Source organism: Pelmatolapia mariae, linkage group LG5, assembly GCF_036321145.2.
Source record: "Pelmatolapia mariae isolate MD_Pm_ZW linkage group LG5, Pm_UMD_F_2, whole genome shotgun sequence".
Classification (NCBI taxonomy): Eukaryota; Metazoa; Chordata; class Actinopteri; order Cichliformes; family Cichlidae; genus Pelmatolapia; species Pelmatolapia mariae.
Window position 1 is genome coordinate 27,002,718 of NC_086231.1, and position 13,481 is coordinate 27,016,198.

Below are 13,481 nucleotides of genomic sequence, written 5' to 3' on the forward strand. Positions count from 1 at the left end.
TGCAGAGGGGCAAAGCTGCGGTGAGGCAACAAGGTGTAAGTCCGAGTAAACAAAAACGGGAGAGAGTGTTCGTTTGTGCGCGTGTGTTGGCGCGTGTATGTCCGCGCGTGCGTGTTGCTGAGTCAGACGCGGCCGCTCACGGTTCAGTCAACCCTTCTCTCTCTCTCTCTCTCTCTTTCTTTCTTGTTATTTTGCTAGCGACACTTTGTTTCATCCACCGACGTCATCCATACAGTCTGGACACCGAGGCGCGAAGCTACCCTCCCTCTCCGTAGTTAATTGTTTCCTACCGACTGACAACTTGTTCGCCTGTTAGCGCACTGGCTGTCTGTCCATGGGCGCTGCTGTTTACACACTCTGCTGCTCCTCCTCCACCGGCTGGGCTGTCCGGTGCGCCTCTGCGGTCGGTTCGGGACGGTGTCGAACTCCGCTTTTATGAATGAATAACGAGACGGGGAAATGCCCGTGACTGCGAAACTCCCCCTACAGCCGGGCTCCCGGGGGGCCAGCCACCGATGAGAGGGATTAACGACGGAGCCGAGCCGCGGCTCATTGCGGAAAAAGCGAGCCTTGACTGCAGACTGGCGTGGAAAGGCACCGTGAGAGGGAAACGGGCTCCATAGCATAAAGCAGCGGAACGAAACCGCGGTGACTACAATGTAAGTTCCTCTGGAGCTGCAACTCATTAAGGCTTATGAAGAGATGGGGCTCCTGGTTGCATGCCTTATTGATTTTTTTCAGTATATCACTGCTAGGAAAACACACAAAGATAGCGGGAATAATTTGTCCGTCTGAATTATTCTAACATAATACCCACTCAGGTGTGATAATGAAGGCCTGGGCGAGCTTCTCTTCAGTGATTTTCAGTGACATAGCCGTGATGCACTGTCTCCGTGAGAGACATGAATAATAAGGTCCAGTGCAAAGAGAGGAGCTTCCGCTCCCTCGGTGCTCTTTGATCATCATCATCATCATCTACCTGTGTGATGCCTTCAGTTCACTTTCAACCACGAGTTGTCTGGCTTGCAGGTCCATCCACATCGTGGCGCTGGGCAGCGAGTGCCCCGGAGGAGTCGGTCCAGGAGATGAGATGTTGGGGCAGGGGCAGCTGCAGGGGGGGTTGCTGTGGAGCTACCTGGGTCAGGGAGCCATGGTGGGACCGTGCGACCTAGAGAGCAGTATGCACAACCCGGCTTTCATGGAGTACACCTCACGTGTCTTTGGAGATGTCACGGTAGTGGTTCGGGATTGTCCCAGCTGGGTAAGAGACAGGTGGTGTGTTTGAGTGAGCAGACTGAGAGAAGCAGAGACACCTGCATGAGTCAGCTGTTACATTATGACTTTGGCTTGTGCATGTATTTGTGCACTGTAAGTCTGATCTTAAAGTGCTATTATGGCTCTTTTCCTCTGCATTTACATCCTCTTGATTGTCTGTGCTGGTTTTATGCCAAATCAGAGGCATTTCCAGAGTACTGTGAGAAAATGTGAGTTACTTAATGTATATGCTGTTTACTTTTCAGTCTGCTTCTGTTTCTCAGAAGATACAGCCTTCTACAACATTTCAACTTCCAGCAGCCCTTGCCTTGCAGCGCTGATTGCAGGCTTTATAAAAACGTCTCTATTCTTAGGACGCTATTTTAACATGCACTGCAGAAAAAACCTGATGAAAGAACTTTTGTTCTTAATAGCATATGCACTGTTAGGGTTTTGTATGAATCCTATTATAGGCCTGTCTAACCCCGTCAGGGGTGTTGCTGGTGGAAGTCTGTTTGTCTAATTCTCCGTCTCTGCCTTTTATTTTTAATTCAAAATGCTCAAAGCTTTCTGAAGTGTTTTTCCTTCCTAATGGGTTGAATTAAGTTGGTTTAGAGTAGCTAGCCTCATAAAGATCTCTAGGGGGTAAAGTTAAAAAACGCAGTTACACTGAGGAATTTGTACTTATATGAGAGGAAGCGTTAGGTTTATATGAGGTGTGGTGAAGACAGGGGTGTAGATACATCTCTGTGTATGTCTTTGCTTGGGTCTCAGCCCTCCATCTATTTACAAATGTCATCCTTTCCTTGCCTTTCTAGGACTTGCTGGACAGCGACTGGGCCAGTGTTCGGAAAGTTCTTGAGCAGGCGGACATTTTAGTTATTAAATATTCAGTCACTGACAAGCTGGCCTTCCAGCAGGTCAGGAATGGCTATGCTCCGAGACTCCGCCCACTCCTGAGGCACTGGGGCGTGCCCGTCATCCTCGTTGCTGTGGGAGCGCGGCTGAATGGTGAGGATGCCTTTTGTTCTGTGTTTTTTGTTGGAGCAGGACCTAGTTTAGTCTAGCCAACATGGCTTGCCAACCCTCCAACTGTTTATCTTTGCTGCATATGAGCTGTCACTGTACTGGATATCCTGGCAATTTCAGGTCAGCTTACTGTTGCCTTAGCTGTTGGTTTTGGTTTCGGGACAGCATTATGCTCTTCTTGCTGAGATCACTCAGTGAGTCTTGTATCCTCTAGCGTGTCCACACAGCAATGAGGAGGATGCTCATGATTAAATCTCCTCTTGGCTGCCTTCAGGCTGTCAGCTCACATGCTTCCCCACAGGAAACACTCCAAAGAAGTACATCAACTTTGGGGCTTTTCTGTTCCAAAAAAAAGAAGCCTTGCTTGTAGACAAGAGTTCATTGTCGTGGTGCAAAAAAAAAAGTGCAGCAGAAGTATGTGCCTTCAGCAGGATAGAGCACACATTTACAGCCTTACTGGAGGCTGCTTAACAAAATAAGCATTAACATAACACACGTGTGTTGGCATCTCAGTGAGTGACCCCCACCCTGTTAAAATTAAATCCTGTAAACAAGCCCATCAAATGTACCAGGTTATATTTTTAGCACGTGTGCTCAACATACTTTGAAATCCTGTCAGAGCACTGCAGCAGAGTGATCACAGTGAAAGTCAAGTCTGAAGAGAGAGAAAAACGAGAGGGGAGTGGATCACTGTAGACCAGAGCTTTTGTTTGTGTTTGTGTTTTTTTTCTTTTTCTTTTCTTTTTAGCAGCTGCTGTGAGTAGTTTCATGCAAGCCCCCCCTCCCCGCCATTGTGACTGCAGAGAATGACGGCTGAGGTCTGAGCGCTTCCTGTCTTTAGACCACCTAAGGCACATCTGTGGCAGGGGGAGCGCTGCTGCACGTGCATTAATGCAGCCATTAAACCAGCGAAGAACGGAGGAGCGCAGACAGATTTATCCAAGGGCACGCACGCACACCATTGCTCGCACAAACATACCACTGATATGCCAAGTCACAGCCGCTCCGATGCTCACGCGCGCACTTGCACACACTCCTTTTCCTGCTGCCACCCTTGCACTCACTCACACGCTCTCAGCCTGCCATCGTCTCTGTGTCACGCCTGTGGGTTATTAGCAATATGATTTATCCAGTGCCTCGGGACTTGGCTGTATGTCCTGCAGATTCTGCCTTTCTCTCTCCTCCTTTGTGCAGCCCTTGCTCTGGTCTTTTTTTTTTCTCCTTCAAGATAATCCCTCTAATTTTCTGTCTGATTCTGTCTCTGTGGTCTCCTTGTGCACACACGCCACAGTACAGCCAGTCCTAGTCCACGTGCCACTGCAGATTTTACACATCTATATGATCTTGCTGTAAAATTACTGCCCCCCCCTTCATCAACTTGCTGAAGAAATTGCAGTTTGGGGTGTGCAGCAGAAATATTTTTAAAATCCAAACATATGCATGCATGCTTTCCCTTTTAAAAACCCTCGCTAGCTCTCTACATAGTCACCCAGAGAAAGAATTGAGGAATCGGGAAAAAGGGCGAGGCCACACCATAAAAGCCACATGTGGTTGTAGCATCTGGTTCATATGTTCTGATTTGTGAAACATGCTTTCCATTCTAGTTTAGTTTGCAAAATGTATTTTTTTCTCCAGCAGCACTGACTAACAACACAACACTTTTGCATTCTGTAAGACGGAAGTAAGGGCATTGTTTTTTGTTTATTATTGTTTATTTTTCTACAACTTTTTATTGTAAGTATTGAGGTACATCGCTCATCTGAACAGGCTAAGTGTTTGCCATGGAAATTTCAGTCACCTGAGGGGAGGGTGTGTTTGTGACTATTTTAAATAAAATTATTTCTTAGAATCTGTTAAATTTTGCTGAGTGCCCTTCAGTGCGCTGCTACTCCTTTGTCAAAGGCATGTTATTCTTTTCCACTTCCTCTGTGCTTGAGTGGTTCAGTAGAACTCACTGAGTCACACATGGATCTAGTACTGCCTTAGTAGGTTCATGCTTCTCAAAAAGGATAATGTAACATCAATAGCACATGTATTCCTTCACATATATACATAAACTAGTTATTAGTAAAGTATGCATTACCTCATCTTACACTTGAATTCTTCTGTTTTCAGATGAAGGCCCCCCCTGTACATGTCCACTGTGTGCCTCTGACTGGAGCAGCTGCGTACCTCACAGTGAAGGTTTGCAGTTGTCCCGGGACTTGGGGGCCACCTATCTGGAGTTGCCCTCCCTCAACCATGTCTTCGTGGGTCGCTACTTTGGCAGCGTGGTAAGTGATGATGCAACACTGGAGTCAGAGTTGATGCTGTGGTGTGTTTTTGACTCAGCGTCCCCAGAGAAGAGAAAGAGAAAAACACTTCTCACGATGTTCTTTTCTTTCAAAGTAGAGTAACTCTGCGTTTCCAGATTGGAGATGCAGTGTTTAGTAGGGGAGACAGTGACAGGTTGGGCGTCCCGGGAAGTTATTTCTAAAGCAAAAAGATGAGGTAACTTCACTATCTTTGTACAGATTTTGAAATAACATGTATGTTGTTTGTGTTGTTTAGCTGGAGTACTTCATGATTCAGTGTCTGAAACACAAAGCCAAAGAGAGGCCAGAGAAGAGGCGAGGAAATAAAGTGAATGAACTTCGCCCCCCTCACTTAGAACAGCCAGGTCAGAGGAATACTATGCCAAGCAATGAGTGATCCTGGCTTTGTTTCAAGTGTCATGCATGCCTGCCATTTTTAATTCATTTAAGCAGATTTGTAGCCTGTGTGTGTTTTTAAAAAATATATTTCTTAATTATATATATTTTTGTCAATTGCCGTGTTTATGGTGTTTAGAAACATTCAGTGAACTGGATGGATTGTTACCTCTTGAGCTTACATAGCCATAAAAAGAGCTGAGCACAAAGGTTTTATCTGGATCAATATGCTCTGTTCCAAACTGGAAAGACAAAGAGCTAGGTAGACTACTTTTATTCACTGACATTTGAATCAATTTTAGCCTGAGCAAAAAGAAGCAGTAACAGCTGAGTTCCCTGCGTTTGGTGGAGGCAGCTCAATGATTGTTATTATGAGACTGTGGGATTACTCCTTACCCTCATCTTTTAGTGAAGCCCTCTCATGTTGTCAGTTCAGCGCTTGGTCCTGTATGTTATGTGTTTTTAATTTTTCATGCCTATTATTAGAGTTAATTATTCACGATATGTTTCCCCCAACAACAAAAAATTATCTTTATAACCAAATAAATGTGTTGATTATAATGATTTTTGTCAAGGAAATGGTGATGAGCTTCTAAAATCTAGAGAAGAGCGATCATGGATGTTTAAAAAAACAAAGAAAGACCAGACAATTTCTCCCAGTTCTTTCTCTTTAAGTCACTCAGACTACAAAATGACTCAAATGGTCCATTATAAATCAAAAAGTTGCCAGTTAATTGCTGAGTAATTACTTAAGATGTTATTTGGTCTTAGTCTGCTTATCTGAAATTCAGAATTTTAGATGAAATTGTAATTAAGCTGCAAAAAGCCACTCATGTTAAAAGTTCTGTCTCTCTCTCTCTCTCTCGCTTTTTTTTTTTCTTGAGGCGCTTGCAGATTTATTGCAGACTTAATCAAACTGCGTCTTATCCAGTCACATTCTGCAAAAGACCGCAAATTATGAGGAGATAAATGATCAAAAGAGGCTAAACCTCACAGAAAGGCTGACACACAGCAAACAGCTTAGACACAGCGAGTTTGATTACTGTAGAAACGCTGAAAAAGAAACGGGCTGAGCTGGAGTGCTCGGTGGCTGCATGTCTGCTGCTCTTCCTTTCTCTTAATGCTCTGCTTTTTTCGACGCTCTTTGTCCTAATTGGATACAAGAGAGTCTGATTAAAGCTGCAACTGGCTGCTGGATGTTGCCACAAACTGAAAGCTTTCTGTGCGCTGAATTTGAAACCAGGAAATTAAAAGTAACAACTCCAACACCTCGAGTAGACGAAGTAGTCTGGCGTTGTATTCAGGGAGGGGGTTAGAATACAGAGCTGCACTCCTTGGTTCACTTTTCTTCTCTCTACTATGGCCATTCCTCTATGCATGCAAAATCATGCTTTTAAAAAAAATAAAACACCTGAACATATTTAACACAAACTATGCCGTTAAACCTGTGTTAAATATTGATCCGAGCAGGTTTCCGCTTCGCCTGTTTAAATCTGACTGACATTTTTAAGTGCTGCCAAAAAAAATGGCAGCAAGTGCCTGCAGGATTTATTGGTGTCGTTCGACACTGCTTGGCTCCCTTTACGGTGTAGCTTACATTAAATATGACATGTAGGGATTAAGGAACGGCACAGTTGTCATGGCTAAAACAGAGCACTCATAAAAAAGGAGATGAGCTCCACAGAGGTGCAGTAAGTATTAAGCATCAATAGGAATATAATAGGCCAATGATTAGTGAGCTGAAGCACCCTCGCCCTGCCTTCTTTGTTCCCTTGCTCAGTGCTTTTTCACTTTTTACTAATTTGACTTCATGAATGCATGAATCACTGAGCATGCACAGCTTTGCCTCCCATTTTTCCAAGAGACGCTTTGTTGTGTTTTTCTTCTTTGCAGTTTTCTGTGTATTCACGTTTGTCACACAGTTCACTGCAAATCGTTGTCTTTTTTTGTTGGTTTTTCCTTTTTGTGTCTTCTTCATTTATTAGATTAGTTCCAAATATTTTTAATCCCAAAGTTTTGGGGTGTGCTGTTCATTTTAGTGTTTTATCACCAAAACAATTTAAAAGTAAAGTTGACAAATAAAGGTCAACTTCAGGTCCTTTTTCAGTCTCTGACCAGACCAGACTAGACCAGAATTTCACTGCAGCAGCCTTGAGCTGCTTTAATCTTTTAAGGACTGTTATTAATGCAAAGACAAACGTACCTGGAAGCAGTTCTTTAAACAGGAGCAACGAGAAAGGACAAAAATGACCTATCTTGGCTCTGTCTCTTTTTCTTGGCTTTAAAATCTCACTGTGCTGTTGCTGACAAAATCACTCCCTCGACCTGCACTGTATACCCCAATTTCTCTCCGAGCTGTCAAAACTCATTGCCAACCCCCCCCCCCCCCAAGAAAACACAAGTACAAGTAAACAAGGTAGACTGAAGGAAAATTGAGTACACCAAATATCAATACTAAAACACTCCTGAGAGGCTTTGAACATAACAAACCCATTCAATATTCTGTGTTATTCTTTGATATGGAGGCAAACTGAATTTCGGCAGTAATTGCTCATCATCTCTGTCCACCCTCACTCGTTTCTTTTGTTGCTCTCTTCTGCTCAGCTCGTCTTCCCCCTATTAGAGTGGAGGAGTCCAGCTTCTCCCAGGACATGCAGTGGTTGTTGGAGCGTGGCGTGCAGTTCGCCGATGTGGCTTTCTATGCCGGGGATTCTGGGAAAGAGCTGGGTTGGGCGCATGCCGCTGTGCTGTGTGCTGTCAGCCCGTACTTCAGACAGCTGCTCCTTGGGCCCAAGACCAGGTAGGAGAGATATTAACCTCTTCACAGCATGGGGTTTAATATCCTATTTCACCACCCGAGTCTGTAGCCAGCAAGAGCCCAACTATTTCGGCAAACTTCTCTGTAACTCTGAAACATTTTCTTCTATCTCTGGTTGGACAGGGAACGTCCACAGTCGCGGTGTGTTTGCAGAGAGCGTGACGGAGGCCCCCACTCGCTGCTTTCCACCTGGGATGGGAGTATTATTGATGACATGCCGAGATCAGATGGACACCTGACGGGACGCCTCACTCGTTTGGTGGTGAAGGACCCCCTCCTGTGCATGTGCTTGTGGGAGACTCTCATGTTCATTTATAGAGGTAAAAACCTCCATCCAAAGAAAGCTTTGTTGCTGTTATCCTAAATCTGCTGTTATGTATCTTTATAGAAAATGCCATCATGTCCATTTAACCAATTTAACAGCCACTTGTAAGCTCTCGAGGTACTGAATGTGGAAATCCACCTGATTCCTAGTGTGACTGAATGAAATCGAACAATTTGACAAATTAGCTGATGGATGTTTTCTAAGGTCAAAGAAAATGAAACGCTATATCACAAACCTCTCTTTTTCCAAAAGAAAGAGAAGTGGTGTGATATCCCGTACTGTATGTGTTGTACCAGCTGACAGAAAAGTAGAACTCACAGGCCTCACAGACCTAGCTGCAGACTGCAGATTAAAGGTTCTGTAATCTGAAAAATCCATTCTTTGCTAGGAAACTGTTCTGGGTACGCTTTGGATACATTGCTCATTGCTCGTATTAGTAATATGTAGACAGAAGCAAAATGCATGAAGGTAAATGGTTGACAGGAAGAGGGTTTTTTTTGTTGTTGTTGTTTTTGTTTTCCTTACCTTTAATTTATAGTCTGATCAGCTGAGAAAGGCTTCATTACCCCCCACAACCCTGAATTCGTGAAGAAGATGGATGGATGTGTGATTGGGCATTAAACTAGTGTTTCTGTACATGTACAGGGACCTATATTAGTTAAAAAAGCTATTTGTAAGCAGTAACACTGATAACAAGTCTAGTAAAGCAATTATTATTAGGACTGACATAGCTATCATGATGTCACTCATTAGTTTCTGGAGTGTGCATTTATGCTGGTGTATTGGCAGCTGCCATGCTGTTTTTTTGGTGCCAGAAATGACCATATTTGGATGAGAGGTTGGAGAATTAAGTTATAATCTAACACTAGTCAGCTTGGTTGGCAAGCTGCATCCTTAAACTGTAGAGCGATGCTCAGATACAGACATGTACTATTTAGTGCTAAGCAACAGACTAAGAAAATATTACAGTTTCACACGGCATTATGAACACAGGCCAAAGATGAAAACGTTGTTAGCATTACTAAGGGGGCAAATTTTTCTGGCTGACTGGCCAGGGGCGGGCAGCTGAAGGGAGTTTTGCTCTCGCAGATTTGTGCAGTTTATGCATCAGAGACTGTTCAATAAACTATGGATATAATTTTGAGAGATGTTTGCAGACAGTAAATTTAAAATAACAAATGTTGGAGCCTGGTTTGATTGCATCATTGCTTGGCAGGATTCTTAGTCTTCATCTCTTGGTTGGCTTTTCCTGTGCTTGTGAAAGATAGAGGCTCACCATAATCTGATGGGTTTTAACCACCATGACTAGTCAAAATTCGATGAAAATCCATCCAGTAGTTGATGTTTTATTGTGGTGTAAAGTAGGTAGCTGATCTATAGTGTCATTCCTCCAGCCATGCTGCTAGTGTGGCTGAATAAAATGAGATTTTTTTGGTAATTAAGAACAGTTATACCAGACTGCAATCTAAATACTGTGGTGTAGTTTGTGTTGCTAAATAATTTCTGTGTTAAAAGCTGGACCAGCTTAAATGGAAACAACAGATAAACCACAGACGAGCCTCTCATCTCAGCCGATTAGAGGCCTGTGATTTCACCAGGATCGAGTTGCCCAAACGGACACCCTGGCAGCAGGATCACATGTACAGAAAGTGCCAAACAGAAATTGGAAATCAGAAAAGACAAAAAAGTGTCTCCAAGCATTGGAGTCCAAACAAAGTACTTTATCCAGATAAAACTCAGTCATTTCACTTCCATGGCGCTACATGATTTCTGGAAAGTGCACATTGAAATTATTATTTGTACTGAATACTACAGACTTCTATTTTATTTTTTATTAATATTTGATCCATTGTATACATTTATGACATATTTAATAAATGCAGTCCTGTAGTGATATTTTTTTTATGTTGCCAAGGCCAGTGCTGCATCCTTGATGTTTCCTGTTTTGCTAATTTAGACACATTAGGTACATTACAACTGGAGCAAACATAGCTGGACTGACATTCCCAGGAAGGGAAATCTATTCCCTAAAAGCAGTTACTCTTTTTCTAATAATTTAGATGTGATGATTAATGGTCCTGTGGCAGCAGAAGGCAGTTTTCCTGCTGCTGGGCCTTGTCCAACGTTCCATTACGCCGAGGAACAGAAATCAGTCAAGTTGAAAGTACTTAATAGTAAGCAACTGTAGTATTTTAATCTAGGACCAGATCAATCATTTTGTAATAGTGTGATCTTGAACTCCTTTCTGGAGCTACGTTTGCACTTCACTTGGCTCCCTCAGGACACGAGTGTGTCTTTTGTCTCTCTCGTAGCGTATTTCTATTAAACATTATGGAATGACAGCAGGAGGGGTTGGCACACTGGTACATCATCGTAATTGTGAATGTGATTAGCTGATAGAGTCAGACTCTGTCACCTGTTCCTGGGGGCTTATATTTACATCAAGAAATGATAAAGTGCACCTGTCTTGTATAATTACCACTGCCATCTATTAGCTTGTTCTCACAGACTAAGCATGCAGGCACAAACATCTGAAGCACTGTAAACACTGAGGCAGTTGCATCCAGTGTGTTCTCGAGTCGGGTGTGAAGCCAGTAAAACAGGCATGCAATATTTTCTTCAACTTTAGCAATGTAATAAAAAATCTTCTCGCTCCCACAGCTTTTAGAGTCTGCGGTGCTGTGCCTGCTGCATGTCAGCTCGCAGTGCCTGCTAGCTGGCACTTCAACACAGGCTGCACGGTGTGCACAAATCCTTATGGCAAAAAGAGCTGTGCAAACATCTGATAACTGCCTGTTAACGTGCATGTGAGTCGCGTCGATGCTCTGACACACAAACAAATCAACAGCAGAAGTAGACACACAAACACATAAGCTGAGAGTGTATGCGGCTGGTGGAGGGTAAGCAGAGGAGGGAAGAAGATTATAGAGTTAGACTGATTCTCTCTGAGTGACTGTCTGAATAAGAATAAGAAAGCCAGCAGTTGAAATAAGGGGAGGGCAGTGTGTGTGTGTTCATGCATACATAGTCCTTGTGTGTTTGTGTGGATATTTTTTGAGTAAGAGAGGAGGAAGATGGGATAGTATGGAGTGGAAAAACTGGGACCAGGGGGAAAATGAGAGGGGAGAAGAAAGTAAGGCCCTGCTCATCTGCAGATAATGTGATGGCACTACCGTTAGTTGGTGTGTGTGTGTGTGTGTGTGTGTGGGGGGGGGGGCTTGGAGAGAATAGCAGAAGGAATGTGTGCGCGTGCTGAGTGGAATACGAATGCCCTGTTTTCATAAAAGACTGCAGGGAGACGGTGTTAAGTCTCGTGTAAAAATTGACTAATGTTAACCTTCAAAATGGTGGGTCTCACTGTATGTTTAAAGCAGCTGACCTCATATACCGAGTGCGTGCTAGTGTATTTTCTTGAATTGGCTAATCAGATGTGAATGAGCGTCTTCTTTGCCCACAGAAATATTCAGAGCTCAGCGAGCCAATATTTGTTCATTTGCAGTAAATCCACAACAAGCTGTACTTTGCCTTTCCAGAAATGGGATAGATTTTTTTTTTTTGACTGTGATTCAACGACTGGCAGTTGTTGCTTATTTTATTTGGCTTTCCAGAGCTAATTTGCATAACAATATATCATGTATCAGTAAACACACACACCCATGGTGTTATTCCAAGCTTGGGGTTTTTGTCATATGAGTGTGAATGGACAGTCACAGAGGCCATGACTTTGCTTGTGTGATGTTAACACTGTGAGACTCTGTCTCCTTGTGTAGTGTGCTGCTGTACTATTGAATTTGTCACTTGGTTGGTGTGGTGTGTATGTGCATGTTTAACACGTTTAGTACATGTCTGTGACACAGATCTGTGTGTGTGTGTCTGTGTGTGTGTGTGTGTGAGGACATTCAGGACTTAGACGACAGACCAGTTGTTTTTTAGGGCATCTTATCTCAAATTATCTTAGAAGTTTGATTTGCTGACCTTGCTGCTGTGTTATTCGCATTTAGTTGAAGTTAGGGTAAACGTAAGAGCCAGGAATGAAACTTCTTGGAAATGTCTTTGTGATTGTTGTTTTTTAATTGTTTACACATGATTTCTTCTCCAACTTGTCTGCCTGTCCACTTTCTGTCTATTTGAATACATAGTCTTGGTGTCCAGTTGCATCACGTAAAAGCACGACAGCGCTTGAGCTAATCTCTCGACCTGCGTTTGAGGTGTCTGCACCACGCAGTTTCATTATCCGGCCCCGCGTGTGGAGGTAATCCCTCTATCAGGCCAAATACCATCATTATGAACTAATGATGAGCTAAATCCTGACCAGTCCAGCTCCCTTCTTTCCTCGACAGCCTGTTTATGTCCCAGTGAGACAGTGTGTGCCACCCCAATCAAGCTACAGGAATGTGCAGCGTTTATAAAGCATCTACAATTTAAGATTGTAGTACACTGCAATGAAATCCAGCTGTTTTCTCCAGATGTCTCAGCTGAGGAAGCAGCATGAAGAATTTTATTTGTTTTTCTGCTGTTTTGTGCATTTTTATGTTTAGGTTTATCACGTTCATCAGTGCTGATAATTACTGGGTCGTTATATTTTACATCCTGTTTTATAGAAACCTCTGTGCATTAAACCCTGACAATCTGTTATCGCCCTTGTTTACTGTTGAGCGATCATTTTCAGCTGCATTAGTGGTGTGGCTCTGAATATTTTGGCTCATTTATGTGTTTGTTTGGTTGGTTGGTTGACCTCTTAGGTCCAGGGTGAAATATCTGTGCAACTGCTGAATGCATTGTCATGATTTCTTTTGCAGACATTCAGATTTTCCACATGGTGACTCAGTGTGACTTTGGCAATCTCTTGTGTTTCTTGTTACTCCCACCCTGATTTTCACAACAGCTACTGAACATTTCTGTCAATGCTTCTTTTCCTTTTAATTGAAAGTTAGGCATCACCCAGTCAAAATGTCCAGTATGTGTTTATCATAAAAACAAATGAGATTCTCATCAGATACAGCTGCACTTTGTGCTTAGTCCTATTTAGTATGCACACATGGAAACCGAAGATAGTAAATGATACCTTCTAAACATCAGCATGCAAGACTTTGTAAGCACGTTAGCATGCTCATGTTGGCATTTACCTGAAAGGAACATCGTGCAGTACAGCATGTGAGAACAGGTTCACAAATTAAACTAGTATCTTATATATCCATCCATTTTTGTTTCAAAGTATCCAGGTCAGAATCATGGGGGCTTGAGCCTATGCCAAATGACTTTTGGCGAGAGGTAGGGTATAGCCTCGACAGAAACAGACAACCACACAGTCTCACAATCATACCTAGAAAGGCCTGAGCTCACCAGCAGGTTTTTATCAGAAAAC

At 43.1% G+C, this 13,481-nt stretch overlaps 1 protein-coding gene across 1 annotated transcript in view; it reads left to right on the forward strand.

Annotated features, from left to right (window-relative positions):
• rhobtb3 (Rho related BTB domain containing 3) overlaps positions 1–13,481 on the forward strand; it is a 26,626-nt gene continuing 13,145 nt past the window's right edge. The window contains exons 1-8 of the mRNA XM_063474537.1: positions 1–35; positions 199–659; positions 1,030–1,261; positions 2,073–2,265; positions 4,399–4,556; positions 4,834–4,942; positions 7,578–7,773; positions 7,915–8,111. Coding sequence (XP_063330607.1) covers positions 658–659; positions 1,030–1,261; positions 2,073–2,265; positions 4,399–4,556; positions 4,834–4,942; positions 7,578–7,773; positions 7,915–8,111 — 1,087 coding nt within the window. The 5' untranslated portion in view covers positions 1–35; positions 199–657. The remainder of the gene's footprint in view (positions 36–198; positions 660–1,029; positions 1,262–2,072; positions 2,266–4,398; positions 4,557–4,833; positions 4,943–7,577; positions 7,774–7,914; positions 8,112–13,481) is intronic.